This window comes from Larus michahellis, chromosome 9, assembly GCF_964199755.1.
Source record: "Larus michahellis chromosome 9, bLarMic1.1, whole genome shotgun sequence".
NCBI lineage: Eukaryota > Metazoa > Chordata > Aves > Charadriiformes > Laridae > Larus > Larus michahellis.
Window position 1 is genome coordinate 29,618,200 of NC_133904.1, and position 24,186 is coordinate 29,642,385.

General features: G+C 51.2%; 1 protein-coding gene across 3 annotated transcripts in view; it reads right to left on the bottom strand.

The window, feature by feature from the left end:
• Positions 1 to 268: 268 nt before the first annotated feature.
• Positions 269 to 24,186, bottom strand: part of GPC3 (glypican 3) — a 172,656-nt gene continuing 148,738 nt past the window's right edge. For 2 of the 3 annotated variants that reach the window (XM_074600861.1, XM_074600862.1), the window contains exon 8: positions 269 to 1,444. In XM_074600861.1, the coding sequence (XP_074456962.1) occupies positions 1,269 to 1,444 (176 nt within the window). In that variant the 3' untranslated portion in view covers positions 269 to 1,268. The remainder of the gene's footprint in view (positions 1,445 to 24,186) is intronic. The other variant, XR_012589033.1, reaches the window with a different exon arrangement.

Consider the following 24,186-nt stretch of genomic DNA (forward strand, 5'->3'; position numbering starts at 1 on the left):
TGTGCGTGCACGCGTACGTGCGCACACTGCGGCTTAAGATACTGCAGACATAATCGCTCTAATAAAGGCAGTGTCTTAAACAGCAATATGTAACCATTTTGGCCAGGAACCAAACCAAACACTGCCTGGCCCCGGCCCGTCCGTTTAATCAGACTAAGCCAAGCCTTCCCCTGGCGCCCCCGCGCCGGGCACCGATGGCCTTTCCAGGCTGCCCACTCCTGGCACAAGGCAGAGCATCGCCTCGCACGCACGGGAGGCTACTTCCAGTGCACCGTTTATAGAACAACCGACCTTTATTTTAGAGATAGCTTAAGTAAAGTAACATGCAAAGAAACATGTGAGTAAGAATTTCATCTGCCTCAGGCTCCTGCAAATCCTTTTCTTTTCTCTCTCATAGCACAATGTGTTGAACGCCCGTTATTCATTCCCGTAAAACACGGCATGTACATCCACGCCGTCTGTCCTTTGGCTGGAGCCGCGTTTGCAGATTTCCCGTGGGAAAGGAGGTGCTTCACTTCTGAAGAATAAAACCAGAGCATTGCATGGGCCATGGGGATGCCGGAGGGGACCAGACGCTTGCACCGAAGGGCTTCACAGGACCTGGCTGGGAGGCGAGCAGCAAAATCACCTGCAACTTGCCACAATGCAAGTGTGCTTTGTGCCCGCGGCAGCACATCTCCACGACAATCCCGGCGCACCACAACTCCTCTCGCACAGCGTCTTTCCTCCCGCCTTATGGCGGAGCTTCTCTCTTCTGTCTTCACACACCCTCCATATTATGTGCCTGGCCAGACTCCTAGGGTGAGCCTTGAATTTGAAGTAAGTACAAAACCTGCTTGAACTGCAGACAAAAGCTGTATTAAGTCATCTAGGATCAGGGTTCTGATATTTGCTGAGAGTATTTTATAAATCGTAGGTGCTCTGTACCCCATGCATATTCGAGCAACTCAAGGTGAAATATGGTCTTCAGCTTAACAGCAATGGAGACCTCAGTCTTCAAAAACTGCAAGGAACACAATTTAATATCAACCTTCTTATATGAAACAGGATTATCTTTAAAAAGGGCTGTTACGTATTTACTAGTTTACCATGAAAAAAGGCTTTTTTAGGGGGTGAGGCCGTGTGAAGATACCGTACTCTTTTATAAAACCGACTCCAGTCATTTGCCCTGTCTTTGGAAACGTGTATATATTTCAGGAGAGGTTCCGAATGTCTTCCTCATTCAAAAAAAGGCATGGAGAGACACCGAGCGATGCCACCGGCACCGCTCAGGGCTGGTGGCCCAGCAGCAGCGGCAGGACCAGGGTGACGGCGACGGCAGGGCCAAGGCGGGGGGCTGCGCTCCCGGGGTCACTGCTGGGGACCGCGGCGCCGTCTTTGCTTTGCTGATTCAGAAGCTGCTTGTTTGCAGAGGCATCATCCATATCCAGGTCGTACGCCAGCTCTGAAAGCAGAAGGAGAGAGGTGGTTCATAAGAAGTGATGTGTGCCGACATCCCGACACGCGGCACGTCCAGCCCCCACCAAGCACCAGGGCCCCCGGGGCAGCCCGTGCTGGCAGTCGGGGACAGCTGGGTCCGTGCATGGTTGAGGGCATCCCAGCAGGGGTGGATGGGCAAGAAGAGCTTAGCAAACATCTTGTCAGTCCCGCATCCCGCCCCAGTCCCAGAGCAAAGAAAGACCAAAAAAATCACAACTGTAAGGTGCCCCAGTAAGAAAACAAAGAGAGAAGGGGATCTGGCTTGCTGGAGACCTACTCCCAAAGAACATCAGCTGAGCTTTGGAGTGGGCGTTTAGCAATGCAAACTGTGTCCGCTCGCCAGACACCGCGAGGCTGCGTGCAGGAGTGAGGAAATCCAGGCGAGCGCAAAGAAGTCCTCCCAAACCCCAAGGCACCACAAGGCCTTGCTCACCAAATACCTCCGGGTTGGAGGACCTGAGGAGCGCTCGGCGTTTCTGCATTTCCGTAGTCTTACGTAAGTATGTGCAAAATATGCTCCTTACAGCATTTTCAACATATCCATCCCATCCCCTGTCCACCTCATCAAAGCGCTGGAGAGCGAGGAATGTGAAGGGATCACGCACCCCGGGCGTGCTGGTGTTGCAACATGGGGACTTTGAGATGAAGCACATGGGAGCTGCAACCCAAGACAATGCCTAGGATAAAAGTTTTGATAGTCCCGGCAGAGGAGCATGATATTAATGGAGAAAAGCTTGTGACAATCCATCACTGGCTGCAAGGGACGTGCTGAGCAGTAAGTCACAGTTGCCCTCGTCTCCCTGAGACAGAGAGGAATAAAAAAGTCCAAACAGACAACGTGGAAAGGCAAGAAAGCAGCGATTCTCAGGGCCAAGAACAAAAAGCCTAAGGTGTTTTACGATGCCATCAGCCAGATCTACCCAGAGCATTTGTACCCGCTGAGCATTTGGACCAAGAGGGTGCACCAGTGCTTGACTTCAGGCAGCGGGTTCCTCACTCCCCATCTCGTGCTGCTGCCATCTCCTTCTGGGGCCCAGGTTTCTTGCCTGGATGGGAGTCAGTTAAGCCTGGCCTTTGGAAGTGGAGGAAGCCAGTGGTTTCCATCAGAAGAGACCCTGGCTCAAGCCTTTCACAAGTCCTCGTGGATCACCAGCATACTGATGGGTTTGGATCATCCCACCCCACCCCTGAGAAAGAATCCAAGAGGCTGAATAAACACTCCAGCTAAAAAAGCGCCGCATCAATCCGACGAGCACCACCGCCAAAGCAAACAGGCAGTATTTCTTAATCAAAAATACCCAAACACTACAAAACAAAAGCATAACCATGTTAGTGCAACAACTGAGTCAGCCCAGGCCATCAAAGAGGGTCAGAAATGGCTGAAAGGGAGCAGATATCCTCCCGCACAAACAGCGCAGTGCAACCAAAACCCGCCTGGTAAACACTGACTTCTCCAGGAGATAGCCACAAATGCTGGGATTCCTCTTCTCCACAGCTTTCCTGCTTTTCCTCTTAATAGTGCAGACATGCTGCTGTCCTCCGGAGCTGCAGACCCCTGGGCAGAGCAGGAAAAGGTGCCACCCTGAAAGGGATGCGCCCAGAGGCCACCTCTGCCCGTCTTGTGCTGCCTTCCAAGCACAGGAACAAAAAGTCTCTCTGGCACAAGGGATGCTCGGGCTCTGGGGCATTTTGGGAGCAGCCTGGCTGCACCACCTTATTTTCCCAAGCTTATTTTCTGCAGAATAAGTGAAGGGATTTTATGTTAAGAAAATCACAGCAGGTTATTTTGCAGTTGGTTGTTTTACACAAGACTCCTCAGCTGGTACAATGTCCCATCAGGGCAATGATCATAGAATGTGTTGGGTTGGAAGGGACCTCTAAAGGCCATCTAGTCCAACCCCCCTGCAGTCAGCAGGGGCATCTTCAACTAGATCAGGTTGCTCAGAGCCTCATCCAGCCTGGTCTTGGATGTCTCCAGGGATGGGGCCTACACCACCTCTCTGGGCAACCTGGGCCAGGGGATCACCACCCTCAGTGGAAAGAACTTCTTCCTAATGCCTCATCTGAACCCACCCTGCTCTAGTTTAAAACCATTGCCCCTCGTCCTATCGCTACATGCCCTTGCCAACAGCCCCTCCCCAGCTTTCCTGTAGGCCCCCTTCAGGGACTGGAAGGGGCTCGAAGGTCTCCCCGGAGCCTTCTCTTCTCCAGGCTGAACCCCCCCAACTCTCTCAGCCTGTCCTCACAGCAGAGGGGCTCCAGCCCTCCCAGCATCTCCGTGGCCTCCTCTGGCCCCGCTCCAACAGGTCCATGTCCTTCTTGTGCTGAGGGCTCCAGAGCTGGACACAGTACTCCAGGTGACCTGCCCTGGTGCGTTTTGGAAGGTGTTTCCACACACTCCAAAGACTCCTAAACCCTAAAAGATGCCCCACAGGGTCACTGTACTGTCAGGCACCCACGTGCTCCCAGGCCAGAGATCTGCAGCTGGTGGGCAGAGCTTTTGGGGTAGAATATTCTCTTATGGGACATCCAGCAAAACTAAGAAAAACCATGGGAATTGAGTAACTACTCTTGCCTTCAGTTTAGAAGAGAAATTTGAAACAAAAGAGTGTTTCAGCAAGGTTCTTAACAGCACGAAGGGTTTTTTATGTTCCCATTTAAAATCTCACTGTAATTTATGAAACGCGAGTTCCCGCACGGTGTGCAATACCGCAGCTGAATCGCGTTGGATACATTCAGCCAAAGTGTATCAAAATGATCATTTCAGACATATTCTTTTACACGAGAAATCTTCAAATTCTGGGATTTCACCTGAACTGGAGTAAGGGCAATTTTTAAATCACGGCATTTCACCCAAATGGGAATGGCGATTCTCTCATTCATCCTCTTTGACCAAATTTACGAGAAGAGAACAGAAACCCTCTTGTCTTCAGGGATCGGAGAGCTATTTTCCCAACCTTGTTCAACTGCTTCAGAAGTTTAGTGCTTGGGTGTGCTGTTTGTTTTTGCTGTTCCTTCCATTGTTTCCTTCTCTGGGCTTATTCGTGCCCAATTGTAATTTTAGGCTTGATGGATTTAGCCATACATCTTTTATTTTGTATTAATAATGGGCCCGTAACTCTTGCAAATCCCTTTCACTTAACTTCTCCTGACCTTTGGTACATAGGAGGGAAGGAAAATAAAAAGTATTAGCTTCTAACAGACCTGAGGCAGCTGTCAGCCAGGTCCGGGCAATAACAACGTTAAAAATATGTAATAATCATCATCATATTTCAAATCCAGGAACCCAAATTAGCAAGTGTTCCTAACCAGGTACTTCCTGAGGGTGCTCCGTTATGGTTTCCAGCCTTTGTTAGGATCCCCCATGAGTCCAGGCCACTGCCGCATCCCTGCACCTCCTCCTCCCCGAGCCGCCGGGAGAGACGGAGCCCCGGCACCAGGGATGGAGCTGCAGGATGGGTGGTGGGGTGGCAGAGACTAACCTCCCACATATGCCGTTTCGGGCACTTCCACCCAAAACTCTGCCTTTATGCTGCAAAATAACCCAAGAGAAGCTGCTCCTCTGCCGGCCTGCCTGCCCCCAGCCATCTTCTGCATTAAACATCTCCCCTGCCCCAGCTCTGATCACCCACTTAATTTGCCACAGTTTCTACTACAAAGCTTTGGCTTTTTTTTTTTTCCCCCCACTTTGGCCTGCAAAGGCTTTTTTGGCAGGGGAGAGGGGGGTGGGGGGGGTGTGTGCGCAAACTGGGAAAATCTGTTTCTGTTTATAATCAGTTAGAATCCAGAGGGTATTACCAAAAATCTGTGCTAATCACGGGTTCAATCTTCACTCATTTTGGCCCCTCTTGTCCTCTGGGCTGCGGATTAGATAATCCCCTTAAAATAATAGTCAATCATTAGCTCTGCTTTTTTTTTTTTTTTTTTCCCTGTGTGCAAGCCGAGCGTGCCGTGCCGTTTCCCAGAGCCCTTACGCAGCTGGCGAAAGGTCTCCAGCCCAACACAAGCCGGTGCCTCCGGAAGCATCTTTTGTAAGAAAAGCCCCTCTAACACCAAGCTGCTGCGCTGTGCCCTCCCAGGACGGCAAAAGCTGCTGTGGTCTCGCAGCATGGGTGACAAAACCTGCCGCCAGCCCTACAGCACGCGCGTTCCCCACCCGCGAAATGAAGCCGGCGGTATTTTTCCGTGGATTGGGAGGAGAATTAGGCGTACAGACTCTGTGCGGGATTATCGGGCAGGAAGGGTTAAAAAGCTCTCCTTGCTGAACCACGCTAGCTTTGGAGCCGGCTACAAAAGGCAGGCGAAGCAGGAGGAGATTGGGTTTGAGTTGGTATAAGTCGTCCCACGGCAGCTGGCGCAGAAGAAGCCAGGAGGATGAGTACTGGCACGCAGGCAGCGCTACGGCAGGCAGTCCTGTGCCAAATCCACCCCTGCCTCCCGAAACACCCCTTTTCACCCCTAAAAGGACACCACAGCCTTAAGCAAAGTGCTGCTAGCAAATGCCACTCTGGCAAATGACCTCCAAGAGGACGGTGCCCGGCTCCTGCGGGCTGGCTCGGCTGCTGTCAGAGCTCGGAGCCAGGGAATGTCGTCTCGCAGGCAGGCATCCGTGCTGCCCGCCTGCCAAGCCTGCCCCGGCAGATGGCTCCAGCGATGGACCTAATATAGTAACAGAGTCGTAACGGATGGCCACGCATGACAACCGCCCGGCGGTGTCACTTGATAGCTCCGCTGGTGGCAGTGGCAACGGGTGCGACGGGGTTCCCCCCCCCCAGGCAAAACCAACGCAGCGTGTTCAGGGAAGGAGGCTGCCGAGTGGGCCAAAGCACTCGCGGGGACGTGGTGATGGCCCTCATTTGCAAATGATGGAAGGAGCTTGGTGGTGTGAAGGGACTAGGGAATGGATCATGACCATGTGTTTCCAATAAAGCGCAAAACACATCGAGGAGAAATGTCCGAGACGAGCAGGGCAGCTTGGCAAGCTCCTGCAGCTCTCGTGGTCAGTTGTGAACATCTGCCTGCGCACATCCTTCAGGATTTGTCTAGGAAAGCGCATGCTACCATCGCCAATGAGAATTACAGTCTCTGGGGTGGATTGCTTTGTTTAATTTTTTTAAGCAGCAAGCCTCATCAGCGTGAAGAACAAATTGCCAGACCCCAAAGCAAGACTAGATTTCTTAAAGGGCAAGATGTTTGAGTCAAGCCCAAGCTGTTGACTCATTACAAGGTGAAGCATAAGAGCCTGTGATCCCACAGACCAGACTGCCTGACCCTGGCTGCCAACTCTCTCCTTCTCTACACCTCCGACCACTTCACTCTCACAGGTGTTTGCACCTGAAAGCTAGATTTCATTTCATTTTTGTCGATTTTAATCCCAAACTCTTCCTGTTGGAACACCAAAAGCTCTGCTCGCCTCAGTCTCCAGTCACCTGCCTTTCTCACGCAAACAGCTCATACTACAAACACATCTCTGCTCCACAAAGACAACGTCTGAGCCCGTCCATGGAGTTACATGGCACACACGGCTATGACAGCGTGGAGACAGCCGGGATCCCCAACCCTCTGCTTCTCCAAAGCACCTTAAACTCTTCCAAATGCCTAGCCAAGCACGGTTTCATCTCACCAGGGATGTTTTGCCCTCTGGCTTATTACCACTAAAATCCTGGAGCACCAACAGGTTTGCCAGTTGTCTTCTTGCACAACGAGCTGCAACAGCCCAGCCATAGGTGCGGCCGCGCCGGCGCGTAATTAAAGTGCTGAGCCGGGACTGGCCATGATGCTTGTGTTGGCACAGCTGCAAGATCACCAAGATGGATGCGCAGCATGTGCATGGTCTTGTGCCTCTGCTTTTCCACCTCCTCCGCAGCAATTTAGGGGGTGCGGCTCTTGGCAATACAGATTTGGAAAAAAAAAAAGAAGAAAAAATCCAGCTCAACACCGTCCCGCTGCCGTTGGCAATGCGGCCGAGGGAGCCTGGCACGGCTCAGCAGCGAGCGGTAAAACCAACTTCCTGGGCAGAAACCCAAGGGAATCAGGTTTGGGATTGCTGATTTGCAAACCCAGACTTTTCCCCCACTTGCTCTTCGACACATCCCGGCTGCCGGCGTGCCGCTGATGGCCTGCAGCCTGCATTCGTGAGCGACCCAAAGACCGCAGGCACCGCCACAAAACCAGCACCAATTTGGGGGAAATTCACCCGGGACTGAAGCAACCCGGAGGGTGGCCGCCAGGTTGATTTGGTCATCCAGCACAGAGATATGAAGAAGCTTCAGCTCAGCCCCATACCAGGGGTGCAATCAGGTGCTGCTCAGGGTACACGGGGCAATTGGCCATGAGCTCTGCAAGGCAGCCAGTACACACACCCTGTCTCCCCAACCTCCAGCATTACCACAAAAGTCTCATCCACGGATGTCCTCAAGCTTTCAATGGGTCAAAGGGACAAAACACCCCCAAAAACGCAACACATGCACCATAACCTCAATTCAAGCGACTGCTCCTCCACCCTGCCTTGCCCAGAGGCTGGTGGCGAGGAAAGGCTATCATTTATGACCTGGGCCTATGTTTACTTTGAAAACATACTCATTAAATTCTTCTTTGCTCCTTGGTGTGCTCTAGATTTGCCCCGAAGAGAATCTGGCGTCTGCAATTGCATTAATCGTTTTCCCTTTGGCAGCAAGTGAAAGAGTTTCTGAACTGTACGCGCAGAGCGGAGCCACAAAAACGTGTTTAGCAAAACGCGCTCATGTAATCTATTAAAAATTAACAAATCTCATTAGCATTATTAATTGGAAGTGCCGGAGTCCTTGTACTTTGTTGATGAAGCAGCACGCCCTGGTCTGATATCCAGCTGTACCATCCAGAAAAAGAGCTGCTATCTAAAGGAACTTAGGACAGAAGGACTGAAAAATAGGGAGCTAAACATGGACAGGCAAAAGCATCTACAAAGGCAGGAGTCAAGAAAGAAAAAGAGCAAAAGCTGGAAACAGAAGAGTATGAATAGAAATGAAGTGATGTATGAGGCAGCAATACAGGACTGGGTCAAGCAATGCCCCTGCAGATCCCCCACGTACCTTAGCCCACCCAGACGTGGAGGCAACCTCTCCCACTTCGGAGACCTTCAAAGTCTAAACCCACAAAGCGATCCCTGCGTAAGACACAGGTTGACAGAGTCCTCTGGGAGGCAGTCCTGAAGGGCAAAGGAGTCCAGGAAGGCTGGACATTCTTCAAGAAGGAAATCCTGAAGGTGCAGGAGCTGGCCATCCCCACGTGCCAAAAGATGAGCTGGCGGGGATGAAGACTGGCCTGACTGAACAGAGAACTTTGGCTGGAACTCAGGGGAAAAAAGAGAGTTTACGACATTTGGAAGAAGGCGCAGGCCATTCAGGAGGACTACAAGGACGTTGTGAGGTTACGCAGGGAGCAAATTAGAAGGGCCAAAGCTCAACTAGAACTTAATCTGGCTACAGCTATAAAAGACAATAAAAAATGCTTCTATAAATACATTAGCGACAAAAGGAGGGCTAAGGAGAATCTCCATCCTCTATTGGATGCAGGGGGAAACATAGTGACCAGGCATGAGGAAAAGGCTGGGGTACTTAATGCTTTCTTTGCTTCAGTCTTTAATAGTAAGACCAGCTGTTCTCCAGGTACCCAGCCCCCTGAGCTGGAAGACAGGGATGGGGAACAAACCGAAGCCCCCGTAATCCAAGGGGAAATGGTGAGGGACCTGCTACACCACTTAGACACACACAAGTCTATGGGGCCAGATGGGATCTACCCGAGGGTACTGAGGGAGCTGTTGGGAGTGCTCATCAAGCCACTTGCCATCATTTCATGGACTCACAGAATTTCAGAGCTGGAAGGGACCTCTAGAGATCATCTAGTCCAACTCCCCTGCTAAAGCAGGATTGCCCAGAGCACATCACTCAGGGCTGCATCCAGGTGGGTCCTGAAAGTCTCCAGAGAAAGGACTCCACAACCTCCCTGGGCAGCCTGGTCCAGTGCTCTGTCACCCTCACCATAAAGAAGTTTTTCCTCGTATTTGATCAGAACTTCCTATGTTCCACCTTGTGCCCATTACCCCTCGTCCTGTTACTGGGAACCACTGAAAAGAGTCTGGCTCCATTCTCCTTAAACCCACCCTTTAGATACTTGTAAATGTTACTAAGGTCTCCCCTCAGCCTTCTGTTCTCCAGGCTAAAGAGTCCCAGCTGTCTCAGCCTTTCCTCATAAGGGAGATGCTCCAATGCCTCGGTCATCTTTGTTGCCCTATGCTGGACTCTCTCCAGTAGTTCCCTGTCTCTCTTGGACTGGGGAGCCCAGAACTGGACACAGTATTCCAGTTGTGGCCTCACCAAGGCAGAGTAGAGGGGGAGAATAACCTCCCTTGACCTGCTGCCCACACTCTTCCCTATGCGGCCCAGAATTCCGTTGGCCTTCTTGGCCACAAGGGCACATTGCTTGTTCATGGATAATTTACTGTCTACCCAGACCCCCAGATCCTTTTCTTCAGAGCTGCTTTCCAGTAGGTCCACCCCTAATCTATCCTGGTGCCTGACATTCTTCCTCCCTTTTGTCAGCGGTCCTGGCTAACCAGGGAGGTCCCAGTCAACTGGAGGCTAGCAAACGTGATGCCCATCTACAAGAAGGGCTGGAAGGAGGACCCAGGGAACTACAGGCCTGTCAGTCTGACCTCGGTGCCTGGGAAGGTTACGGAGCAGATCCTCTCAAGGGCCATCATGTGGCATCTACAGGACAAGCAGGTGATCAGGCCCAGTCAGCATGGGTTCATGAAAGGCAGGTCCTGCTTGACTAACCTGATCTCCTTCTATGACAAGGTGACCCGCTTAGTTGATGAGGGAACGGCTGTGGTTGTTGTCTACCTAGACTTTGGTAAAGCCTTTGACACCATTTCCCACTGCATTCTCACAGAGAAGCCGATCACTGCTTGGACGGGCATACCCTTCGCTGGCTGAAAAACTGGTGGGATGGCCAAGCCCGAAAAGTTGTGGTCAATGGAGTTAACTCCAGTTGGTGGCTGGTCACAAGCGCTGTGTTCAGCTCGGTACTGGGGGAATGTTTTGTTTAATATCTTTATCAATGACTTGGATGAAGTGATTGAGTGCACCCTCAGCAAGTCTGCAGACAACAAGTTGGGTGGGAGTGTCGATCTGCTGGAGGGTAGGAAGGCTCTGAAGAGGGATCTGGACAGGCTGGATTGATTGCCTGGGGCAAGTGGTAAGAGCTTTCAGGAAAAGGACCTGGGGGTGTTGGTTGACAGCCATTTGAATATGAGCCAGCAGTGTGCCCAGGTGGCCAAGAAGGCCAACAACATCCTGGCCTGTGTCAGGAACAGTGTGGCCAGCAGGGCTGGGGCAGTGATGGTCCCCCTGTACTAGGCACTGGTGAGGCCTCACCTTCAATACTGTGTTCAATTTTGGGCCCCTCATGACAAGAGAGACACTGAGGGGCTGGAGCGTGTCCAGAGAAGGGCAACAGAGCTGGTGAGGGGTCTGGAGCACAAGTCCTGTGAGGAGCGTCTGAGGGAGCTGGGGGTGTTCAGCCTGGAGAAAAGGGGGCTGAGGGGAGACCTTCTCGCTCTCTGCAACTCCCTGAAAGGCGGGGGAAGCCAGGGGGGGTCGGGCTCTTCTCCCAAGGAACCGGCCATGGGACAAGAGGAAATGGCCTCAAGTTGCACCAGGGGAGGTTTAGGATGGGTATTAGGAAACATTTCTTCACTGAAAGGGTTGTCAAGCGCTGGAACAGGCTGCTGAGGGAAGTGGTTGAGTCGCCATCCCTGGAGGGATTTAAAAGACGTGTAGATGTGGTGCTGAGGGACATGGTTAAGTCCAACTTAACAGTTGGACCTGATGATCTTAAAGGTCTTTTCCAACCCAAACAAAATCATTCTATGATTCTGATCACTCTGCTATCACATGAGGCACCTCAGGGCAGCCTTGATTTTGGGAGCTAATGTTCACAGTGGCGGCAGAGCAAAATGAAATGCTTCATATTTCCTCTAATGACTGAAAACAACATAATCATATCAAACTGAAATTTTCTCCCTCATCTTTCCTCCTCCAGAAGCCTTTGTATATGACCAGGACAGGCAGCTCTTGCTTGCTACCTGCTGGCCTTCAACTCTCCAAGCTCAGGACACTTAAGGACATTCATATACTAGCAAGACCCAACAAGATGCAGTCCTAAGGGGAACAACAATGGTTCCCGCCTTCCAGATGCCAGCTCCTAAAAGCAGCCCTCGAGGCAGAAGGATGTTTCTCAATGCATGATCAGAAAACCCATGGTGGTGTTACGGCACCCAGGAACATCTGACATCTTCCTTTGTGACTCACTGCATGTGGAAACCAGACTTGAACGGGACCCAGGCCACTGCATTCATGCTCCAAATAGGCAACCAGAAATGTGCCTCTTCAATCAGAAGGGTCCAGGACTTTGCGCAATGTCCACACTGGGTCAAAAGTCCCTGCACATCCATCATTGCCTTACGCTTGTAAGGAAAAGAAAAATCAAAGGCGGTTGATGTTTCGCTCCTTGAGCACGCACGTAAAGGACGCACCTGAGCAGCACTCCCAGCCCGGGGATCAAAACTGACAGAGGCTCCAGCAGGATACAACTCATGGTGCCAAGGAAAATAATCTGGAATGAGATTTCGGGCCATAACCCTAGATTTCAGGTTGGGCATGAATATACCAGCTCAGCGCACAAGTAGAGCCTGCAGGTAGGCTCAGGCATGGCACTACGCAGGCATCTGCTCAGCCTGCCTCTGCTCCTGGAGAAACTCCCCAAGGTTTTCTCCACTTGCATTGTCCAGCATTACCGGCATGGATGGAGAGCCAGCTCCCCCTGCCCGTGCTGGGGAAGCCAGCCGGCCCCAGATCGTTTGCACGGAGCACGGGTTGAGGTGAGAGCACTGCCAAGGGAAGGGAGCTGAGAGGCTACAGCACCACCCGGCTTTTTTAATTGCGTTAAGCTGCTAAAATAAATAAATAAATAAATAAATTAAACTCTGGCTCTGCATTAAAACAACATTACAGTGACTTCAGACTATAAAAACGGGGTAATGCGGGAGGCCCTGGGAAACATCACCATACCCAACTTTCCCACTTTATATAGAAAAAGAAAGGTTGGGTTCATAGGCTGGAATTTTTTAACAGTTTCAGGTCATGTTCCCTGCACTGGAAGGAGCCCCGGGAACAGCCACTGAAGTCTGAAACCAGGACCTGGCTTTGCACTACCTTCTGCATGACTGCAGAGAAAGACTCAAATTAAACCCAGCTGCTTACCTGGTGCACGTAACATCTGACATAAAAATGGGGCTGATTCCTGCTCCCTGCCTCCCTCCTGGACCGAGAGCAAACCCTGGTCCCAGAGCACCAGTGGAACGATGGCGCTGAAAGCTAGAGCTGGGTGGCGGTGGCAGCTCTGATGGGAAACCCAGTGCTGCCCCAGCTGAGCACAGGACACCGCGGTGTCGGTGCTCAGGGTACGGCAGATCCATCTCATCTCACTTGCTTTTTCCTGGGGGCCAAGGGTCTCCCCATCATGATTGAGGACCTGCAGCTGGGACCTCGTCAAACCAGCGCTCCTGACTGGGACCATGGTGGAGCTCAAGAAGACCACCATAGCTGTCCCTACCAGAGGAGGAGGGAGCAAGGGAGGGAGGGGATCGGCCCACCACCTCCCTAGGTCAGCTTGCACGTGCAGCCATGGAGGGTATCGGGGACAGGGACGAGCAGCTCACATGGGAGCATCCAAATTTCTCTGGGGACACATACATCAGCACAGTGAGCAGGTATCGGCCGAGCAGTGAAACAAGGAGATGACAACACAAGAGGACCCTGAGGTCCAAGTCTAGGAATGCCTCCCGCTCCATTCTATCTGCAGCACTCACGGCTCAGTCTCAGGAATGTCACAACTGCAGTGGAAAATCAAAATAAAAAGGCTATGTAATCCAGTTTGTAAATCCCTTGAAAAATACAAAATCCTCTCTAAAACGGATTACAGAGATTAGAGATAAAAGTTTCCTGGAAATCAAGAATTGCGTTTCAGCCTCCCTCCTCTCCCATCCTCCCAGAAAAGAGAAAAGAGACAGGCTCAAGCCCTGCTCCACCCCACCGCACTCCTCCCTGGCCATCACCCTGGCCTCGGGGAGCAGCAGCAGCTCTCTCCTGCCCCTGAAAACAGCACAGCTCTTTCTACCTGATTTTGCCCTAAACGCTATTTTGCGGCATTATCATAGAATGATAGAATGTGTTGGGTTGGAAGGGACCTCTAAAGGACATCTAGTCCAACCCCCCTGCAGTCAGCAGGGACATCTTCAACTAGATCAGGTTGCTCAGAGCCTCATCCAGCCTGGCCTTGAATGTCTCCAGGGATGGGGCCTCCACCACCTCTCTGGGCAACCTGGGCCAGTGTCTCACCACCCTCATTGGAAAGAACTTCTTCCTAATGCCTCATCTAAACCCCCCCTGCTCTAGTTTAAAACCATTGCCCCTCGTCCTATCGCTACATGCCCTTGCCAACAGCCCCTCCCCATCCTTCCTGTAGGCCCCCTTTAGGGACTGGAAGGGGCTCGAAGGTCTCCCTGGAGCCTTCTCTTCTCCCGGCTGAACCCCCCCAACTCTCTCAGCCTGTCCTCACAGCAGAGGGGCTCCAGCCCTCGGATCATCTCCATGGCCTCCTCTGGCCCCGCTCCAACAGGTCCATGTCCTTCTTGTGCTGAGGGCTCCAGAGCTGGACACAGTACTCCGGGTGGGGTCTCAGGAGAGCAGAGCAGAGGGGCAGAATCCCCCCTCTGGATCTGCTGGCCACGCTTCTTTTGATGCAGGCCAGGATGTGATTGGCCTTCTGGGCATCATCTGCTGCATTTACCTGAGCCCATGGGCAACATTCACTGGTGCTGGGAAATTCCCCTGCATCAGGGAGAGGAGGAGATGCCTGCCAGCATCCTGCAGGCTTTTTGGTCCATCCCTTTCCCGAACGAGCTCCTTGGGACCATGCAATGCGCTGCCATGGTTTTGGGAGCTGCACTCAGCCCTGCGGGTGCCCCTTAGAAGAACATCACATGGCTATCACGATTGAATTGAGTCTGATGTCTCAAATATTTGTGCTAATTTTAGATACCCCTCACGTTGTTCAGATGGACACATACTTTTTTGAGAGCTCCCTGAGTCTATAACATCCTTTTAAATCAGGGTGGTCTACCTAAAAATTCTAAAAATGAAGATGTTTCACTTGGTTGCGCCCACGGTGACAGTGTTATCAATGGGAGAAAGGTCAAACACTCATGTGCTGATGATATCAAAATATTCAGCGGCCATGCCATTATTATTCTGATAGATTAAAATCAGCGCTCTGTTTGATATCTTGACTCAAGCATCCACAGTCAATGGAGGCAGAACAATTTTCTGCTGGCAATTTTTATTTCGTGAGAGTTTTGGTGCTTCCATTCTTATTTGGAACAACAAAAAAAAAAAAGGAGAAAAAAAAAAAAGGAGAAGAAAAAAAAAAAAAGATGGCAATATTAGCATTCCCTGCAGAGCACCCATTCACGTTCCTGACCTGTTATTGCTCAAGGACTTCTGCAGCTGCAGATGCCTGTTTGGAGCTATAGTGAGGTCACTTTGAACGATGCTCATAGAATAAGGATCAAAACACTTTCAGCTCGATCAAAAGGACATTTTATGAACACTGCAGCCCGAGTTAAGTGCTGATGGGAATACTTAACGTTCGCCCTTCTATTAGCTCAGCTCGGTTCTAATAAAATTAACACCCTTTTAACTAATGTGCTCGATTTTTATTTGTTTCGTGGGTTTGCGCTTATGGCTTTGAAAACATATCCTCCAAACCTTTGCATCGCTCTGGAAACGTCTGGCTGTGTTAGGATCTGGAAATCCACTGCTTCTCCAGAGGAATAAGGGGGGTTGCTGCTTTGTATCATCGCTCCACCTGCTCTAACCTGAATTTATCCACCAAAGGCTGGTTTTTCCCCCCCACAAAAGAGCCTAACACAGTCAGACTTCCCCCCCCCCCGCCCCCCAGTAGGAATTACTACTTGTAAATAAACAACTAACAACTGAACTACAAGCACCAGCGGCTTTCAATGCTCGTTTGAAAAGAGACAACAGAAAAAACAAAGCAGGGAAAAATCCGGTCCCTTTTCTGCATTTCACTTGCGCATTAGAGGCAAAATGAACTTACCAGTCCAGGCCAGGGGACGTCTTATGGGCGCAATACCGCCGGTGAACTGTTCTTTAGAGATATTCATCTCAAAAGCCAGAACAGAAAGAGCATTTTCCCCTCTTTTATTTATTTATCTTTTTTTTTTTTTTTTGTGCCAACTCACCTTAGCTGAAAAGCACATTGAGATTGTAATTATGGGAAGGCCTCATCTAGTAGATTTGTAAACTCAGCTATCGGCTTGAATTACGGGAATTAGCAAGGCTAATTTAATGTCACTGTTCAAAATAGCTCAGATTTGGAATTTCTTAATGGCCTTAGGAGAAGGAGCCTTTATGTATACTGCAATCTAGGCTTCATTCTTAGACTAAATTCCTTCTCATAGATTTTGTGAATGCCCTGTTTTGTAGCCAACACAAACTCTGTCCAGTAAAATAATGTAAGGACTCAGAATGAAAAGAGATTAGCTGTTCCCTGCTCCTGTTATTTTAAAGCAGAAATAACTTTGGCTTCGACTGATTCATAGACAAAGCTTGAAATGCAAAGCATGCTCAACTCCAGATTCAGCATGAAAAGGACCTTAAAATATTCCCGAGTGCAAGTAATGGACTTATTAGAGGGATGAAAAGAGGCACTTTTCACAGAATCCCAAGCTCTTTAGTCCTGTCATATCAATAATCTTGCTAAAGAATTTCATTCTATTTACATTTCTTTCCCTTCCAAATATTCTGCCTGACTCCTCTGAAATGCAACATTTACGCTTTTAAAGCGTTAATTTCTTTCTGTTAATGCCCGGTGGCAAACGGCGTAAAATGTCTGCAGATCACCCGAAGTGCAAGCGGGCGCGATGGCATCAGGGCGGCGCGGGACAGGCAACGGTTCTGTACGACGTCCAGTTTTACACCCGGCAATCGATAATTGAGGAGGTAGTTTTAAAGGCTTGGTTAAAAGCGTCTTCTTTAAATAATGACAGCTGATTGTGCCGGAGCTCAACGTACCTGCAATCTGTTCTCCTCTCCTTTATGTTTAACACCCACAAAAACAACGCTGAGAGTGAGAAAAAAAGGCTTTATAGATATCAGGAAGGAAATCTGCCTGGCTGCCATTAAGCTACCAAAATATACCCATTTTTTTTTACCCAGTTTGCTTAGTCTTTACAGGATGGATTAATCTAAACCCAGCATTAAGCAACTAGTGGCTATTTTGCCTCTTTGTTTGAAGAAATGGCTGAAAACCAAAGGTATTCCAGGAACAAATTACACAAGCCTGTGTAGAAACACCAGGAAAGCAGATGGAGATGTCCCTGATTGCTCCTTTTTAAGAGAGGGGACATTTTTTTCTCCACTCAGCTCCACGTCCCCATGACAATTTGCACCAGTTGGGAGCGTCGTAACATGGAGGGGACAGAAGATGCGTAGGGCTACACCTGCCCACGGACCTCCCCGAGATGGCAAAGACCAAAAGACCCCAGAAGACCTCAAAACACCAAGACATGATGAGCATCCAGCCCAGGACGATGATGCACGGCGCGTGGTACCCGTCAGTGATGGTTTTCACAGACCCAACCGTGCAGTTTTGGTCTGGAAAGGCAAAGCACAGCAACTGCACGCTACCTGTCACCCAAGGGTCTCAAAGCCCGCTGCAGGCATTAATTACACCCTGTGCTTTGCAGAGATTAATTAAGCACTGGAGCCTCACAGTCCCTGAGAGCTGAAGCACAAGCCTCCATTCACGAGCACTGATGGGCAAGCGGGGCCAAGCACCCCGAGTGCCCCGAGTCGCTCTGCAGCGGTGGCCGCCTCCTCCTGGGATGCTTTTAATACCTCTGGACGCGTCCCCCTTGCGAAGGTAGCCATTCGAGACTTTGCTCTGAAGACACTCTTTATGGCAAGGCAGGGAAGCCAGAGAAACACCAGGGAGGGCGAGGAGCCGTCCCTTCCCACTGCCATCCTTCAGTGCATCCGCTCGGCTTTTATTTTTAAGGACCCCCAGCAGGTCTCCGACATTAGCAGCCATTTTTCCTAGCGATGAACTTGACAGCCCTGATGAGACATCCTGCATCCGTGAGCCAAGAAGCAACAGAAGCTCCTCAGATTGTTTCTTCCTTGTGTGCCGCTGGCTGCCGGGCTGCTGTGTCACCCCTCCCCAGGTGGGACAGGCTGCAGAAGACCACCCAGCTGCCGCCTTCTGCCCATTCCCAACCCCTGTGGCCACGGGAGGCATTCCCAGCATCTCTGCCAGCGGAGCCACGGGAATGCACCCTGACCAGGGTCCTTTGAGATGCTCCAGGAACCGCCTTCGCTGCATCCTTCGCCGGGCCAAACCCGCACGCATCTCGCCTTGGGCTCTTCGGAGGCCTCTCCTGCAATGCTTTAGCAAAGCAGCGAAACCCTCTCTGCCCCCTGATCCCCTCCCGTTTTGTTGGGTTCGGGCTTGCTGGCTGCCTCCCCACTTTTACATCTGTCTGGATGGCTCTGTGTCTTTTCAGAAGGTGGCCGAGCCGTTTGCCCAGGGCACAGGTGCCAAGCAATGATGGATGTAGACGAGCAGCCTGCCGACCCACAAACATCCACCGTCACCGTTTCTTTAGCAACAAATACCTGGCTGAAATAGGTGGCAAGTGCATTAAAAAAATATGATACCTGTGCAGCAGAGAGCTGGAAGGCAAAGGGGGACTGCCGGCCCCTGCAGCTAACAAAAAGTGCTGGCCGTGCTGCAGCTGCAGCCTGGGAAACCCATTAAGACCACATGGGGTGTCAAATTGTATGTAACATGAGTGCCGGGCCTGCAGGCACTGCGTGACAGCAGCCCCGCAACGGAGCCGGGCGGAAAGTGGGACCGAAGAGACCGGAGACGACAAGAGTTTCTCAGCACACGCCTGCCTGTGCGTCCCAAAAACTGGGAGGAGCGGGTGGACGGGCACAGCCCTGCACAGCCCCCCCCGAGGAAACGCAGAGACGTGACGGGTTTGCACGGCCCCGGAAAGCCTGAGCTTTATTCAAAGTCAAGGTAGAGAAAAGATCCCCCTGTGCATCCCATCCTGCGGTGGGATGCAGAGGGGGATCCCTCGGAGCAGGGCTTGCTGTAGGGGCTGCATCTGTTTGCTTTGCTTTAGGGTTAGTGCAATCCCGCAGCCATCCAGTCCCCCGCTGTTGGCTTCAATGGGATGGAAAGGATTTAGGAACCTCCGGGCAATCCCACACAGTGGTCCCGGTTACCTCGTATCCTACATAACAGGAGCTGGTTAAGTATTTTTACAGACAGGTTTCTGCTCCTTAATGTATGTAACTGGTCAGGGTTAGTCTTACTGCTATTAGCAACCAAAATCACTCTTAAGCCAATTTCTTTCCAACCCAAGCACAGCAGATCTTTTTGTTCAACATGTAGAAATACCTCCTTGCTACGTCCGTATTTTTGGATTTTATCTCTTTTTGTTGGTACTCAGAGCCATTTTTCTTTTTTTCCACATTTTCTAAGGAGTTCTGGTGGCGGGAAGTTGTTTGTAAATCACCCAACTATTTATTTTACTGGAAACATCTGCTTTAACACATTTGTCTTGAAAAAACATTTTTTTTTTTTTTTTTTTAAACAAAGGTATTAAGCTGCAATGTAAATTGGGCACATCTGTTCATGAGTCACTGCAATAGCGCTGCCTCCAATGCACCAGATCGCACAGATCTCCAGGGGCCTGATCCAGCAGAAATTGGAAACTTACAGCTCGCTCTGCTCCCTTTTCCGGCACTACTTTTCCGAGAGCATTGCTGCCTGATTTAATAAATTGAAGCCACTAAATAAGAAGGACCTATTTAGCGTCTGCTAATAGCATTAAGTGCCTGGCCCAGCAGATGCTTAAGCATCAGCAAGATACTGGAGCTGGTGCCTCGCTCCACGCGCACCCCAGGACCGAGTTCAGCGGAATGAGTTGTGCGTGGGGCACTCGGGGATGTACCAGACCTACCTCTGCCCGCTGTGCCGTACCACTTCTGCTGCCTTCAGCCGCTCAGTCCCGCCATTAAGAACATTTAGAGAAGCAAACTTGGTGGAAAGACATCAGCTGAACCTCCCAGATCAAAACCCGACCCACCAGCTGGTACTCGCTCACTGGAAACACAAGGGTCAGCAAGCCTGGGGGCCCAGGAGAAACCATTCAGCTTCGTTGCTTCACAAACACCCCCCCAATGTGACATCTGCCACTGGCCCCACGTTTGGAAAAACTGCTCCATTGGCAAATGCACCCACAGACAGACCACGCAGCAGCCATGCGGAGGTGGCCGTGCACAGCCACGTGTCAGCTGCACAACACTGGGCACACCTTATGGAATCACAGAATGGTTTGGGTTGGAAGGGACCTTAAAGACCACGCAGTGCCACCCCCTGCCCTGGGCAGGGACACCTCCCACCAGACCAGGTTGCTCCAAGCCCCGTCCAGCCTGGCCTTGAACCCCTCCAGGGATGGGGCAGCCACAGCTTCTCTGGGCCACCTGGGCCAGGGGCTCACCACCCTCACAGCCAAGAATTTCTTCCGCATATCTAAATCTACCCTCTTCCAGTTTAAAACCGTTCCCTGTCATCCTATGGCTCCACTCTCATAAAAACTCCCTCCCCAGCTTTCCTGTAGGCCCCCTTCAGGGACTGGAAGGGGCTCAAAGGTCTCCCCGGAGCCTTCTCTTCTCCAGGCTGAACCCCCCCAACTCTCTCAGCCTGTCCTCACAGCAGAGGGGCTCCAGCCCTCCCAGCATCTCCGGGGCCTCCTCTGGCCCTTGAGTCTCTTTTAGCCTTTGCAAAGGCAGAAATAAAGCTCCAAGTGCCAGGAAGGGAAGCGGAAGGTGACCGCACTCCAGATGCTCCCTGCCAACAGACAGTGGGGAAGTTTGCCCTTAGAGGGAAGGGGAGCACAGAGCATTTTTGGTGTAAATGCATTTTTTCCCACTCTCTGCGCTTGCCTCAGCGGATGATTTATGTTGACAACGGAAGAGGAAGAGATATTGCAGGCTGTGCTCTGCAATGACTTTGGGGAGCACACGACTTTTTTTTTTTTATTTTATTTGCTTTTTACTGGAATGATCTACCCAGAACCCAACCAGGATGAGCCAACGTAGCGGAGCTGCAGAGCAGCCCGCGGCGAGTTATCAGGGAGGCAAAGGATATTACTCAGCCTCTGATAATAACCACCGTCTCCCACCTGCCAACTGCAGCCTGCCTAACACAAAAAAGTCCGAAAACAGGCTGCAGCAGATGTCTACCGCCCCGTGCAGGAAGCGTCTCCAGTATCCCTGGAACACAAGCAACTCCAAAATAGCTTCGAGTACAACAATTTTACAGAGACTCAAGATACTGAATTAAAACAGGAAGGAGGGTGGCGGGGCTGGGGGGGTGGAGAAGAAAAAGGATGTGTATCATGTTGCAGTTGTGATTTACATTTTAGAAATCCTGCTGGGACTCCTGCGCTGGCCTGAGACGGTGACAGACACCCTGGCAGTCTGTCCAGCCACCAAACCCGATGCAATGGGTCCCACAGCAGCCAGCAGGACCTGCCACCACTATACATGTGTCCCTGCCCATCATGGCATAAAACCAGAGGTGGTGGAGTCTCTGTCTCTGGAGTCTCCATCTCTGGAGTCTCCGTCTCTGGAGTCTCTGGAGACATTCCAAACCCATCTGGAGGCGTTCCTGTGCAACCTGCTCTGGGTGACCCTGCTCTGGCAGGGGGTTGGACTAGATGACCTCCAGAGGTCCCTTCCAACCTCTGCCAGCCTGGGATTCTGTGTAATCACCACGGGAGCAGCCGGCCAAGGGATGCAGCAGCACCCTGGTCAGGCAGCAGTACCCTGGTCAGGCAGCAGTGCACAGGGGCCTTCAGCATCCAGAAATGGGTCAGCCCCAAGGCAGCGCTTTGGGCACCAGCTCCCGGCTGCTCGGAGATGGGATACACAGAAAGGACCGTCGGAAGAAGGAAGGTGTGGGAAAGGAAAGGCGCCGCTGGGTTTGCACACAAGATCCACGCTGGGCGCAGACCCAGCCTCCCATGGGAGGGAAGGGCAGAGCATCATCCCAGGGAGCGTCATGTCCCACGGGAAGCAAAGAGGGAACAAAGAGCAGGAACCGACAGCAAGACGTTGTCGAGAGCCCCAAATACCATTGAAGACATTTTCTGAAACAGCAGAAGCTGGTCAAAACGCCAGATTTCCATTCCCACAGAAAACGGGGAATGTGCTACTGCTCCAAAGCAGAACAAAGGCAAAACGCGGCCAAATTTTTTGTTGCTTAAAAAAAAAAAAAAAAAAAAAAAGTCAAGTTGACATACCACTCCAACAAAGTCTAATCAATGCGTTTGGATTTCATTTTTTCCTGAGGTATAATTAAAAGCGTAATCTCAAGCAGACTTTTAAACAAGAAGTCGCTCTGGAGTGAAAGCTGACGGCATTACCTGGCGGCATGGAGAAGCAGGCTGGCGCTGCATTTCCCCGCTGCAGGAGCGGAGAAAGACGTTTCAATTTATTTCCAGAACAACAACGAAAAAAAAGCCCATCCAAAACCCCAACATGCTTCAGTGCATCCTGGTTCCAGCAGAGAGGCATTTTCCAACACCGAGTCTTCCCATCAGAAAGTTTCCAACCTGCCCTAAAAGCAACATGGTGGTGGTGGGGGGGTAAACTTTGGGGTCAAGTCGCTTTTGCCCCACGTGAGATGCACCATAGACCCAGAAAAGCTGGCAAGGATGCCGAAATTCAGAAGAACTGAAATACGTTGATATGGCAGAAGCCATCTGGGTTCTCCTCAGAGCCGCCAAAGCCCCAGGGCCGGGGATGGATGGCGAAGGCAAAGGTACCAGCGGACGGGAGGGAGGACATCTCCTCTCCAGTTCACAGCTCATCCATCCCAGCTGCACGAGGGGTCGGGGATCTGCTGGGGGCCACCTGGGAACCGAGGGAGCCAGCGCCGGGGCAGACGCACCTGGTTCAGTTCATGTTACTCCTGGTGTCGGCCCCAGCAGATGTGCACGCTCAGGTCAGGACTAATGCGCACCAGCCGAGAAGAGCTTCTGCCTGACGGATGATGAATCCCTCGTTTCTGAAGCGCACGGAGCAGCGTTGACTCAGTAACCGACCGTGTGTCCTGGTAATACACTGGCTGATGAGTGATTTGCAGGCCAGACCCAAACGCACACTATTTTCACTTGCAAAGCAAGGGGTGGGGAAAAGAGGGAAAGAAATGCGGATTAAAAATGCCGAGTCCCGAGAGATTTGTCTGGAGGAGCATCCCTTTCCCTCTTTCTGATATCTTTTTGGCAAGGACTAAAACGATAGGCTGCTTTCTGGGCAGGTCTGTGTTTCCTTGTGCTGGAGACCATCGACCACCAGCACCACCCGCCAGGATCGGTCCCGTGCACGAGTCCAGCGTGGTCTCTCCGTCGATTCCATTTTGAGAGCCTCAGCTCAGGCAACGCCTTTTCCTCCCCCGTGCTGCAACCCGTGACCTTCCAGGGAGCACCGCTGTTTGGAAAGATCCAGACATCTTCCAGGTATTTAACTCACAGCTTCATTTAATCAGGCTTTAGTAGTTCATAGATATATATGCTTATATTTATGGAAAGACGTAAAAACTAATTTTCCAGAATGCGATGCTCCTGTCTGCAGCAAGTAAGAACCTGTTGGATCCCGGGTAAGGAGAGCGCTGCCATGGAGGCTTTCGCTCAACCACATCCAAATAAACACCAGCTCCCCAGAGCCTTCGGTTGCTGCCATAATGCGATGCTGCAACTCGCAACGCTAGGTCGTTGCCACCATATCCTATATAAAAACAAACACATTTGTTCAAATTTGAAGAGGGGGAACCGAGAGGTCGGGATTTTTAAGGCAGTCTGGAGAATTGCAGCGTTTCCCAACTTCTTCCCTTTAGGGTGCTCTGAATGCCATACCCAAAAGTTTTCCCGCAAGCGGTGGCTTCCACGATCCATCTGAAACATCGTCTGTCCTCTTGGGACATCTCTCAGGGCACAATGACTGACACCAATGCAGCAGCCGCAGCCGAGAGCCCAGGACCCTCTCCCAGACCCTTTCAATGAGACAGGACCACCTGGCCCAATGCTCATTGTGTTTGCGTTTTTTCACACAGCTGTATTTCCCCAAGATACTTTCTGGGCAGACACATATGGTTGGACTCAATGATCTCAAAGGTCCTTTCCAACCGTGAAGATTCTATGTCGAGCTCATCCAGAGCCAAGCAGTGTTTAATAGTCCTTGATGGACCTCAGTTCCGTGAATTTGTCTTCTTGTGTCTTTGACTCCATGTAACCTCTGGGTGTTCGTGCTGCCTGACGCTCCTCCTGTTCAGTCCTTGTCATTGCCCGCAGCACCATGGCAGTGTGCGCCAAAGGATCCCAGCCTTGCTGACCCCAGTCTCGTCTTTCAGCTGGTGGCTGTTGTTTCTGCGTGCCACCGTTCTGCAGTAATTCGGCTGTCCTGTGTCTACTCCCCTTCGGTGGTCAAAGACACATGAAGTAGAAGA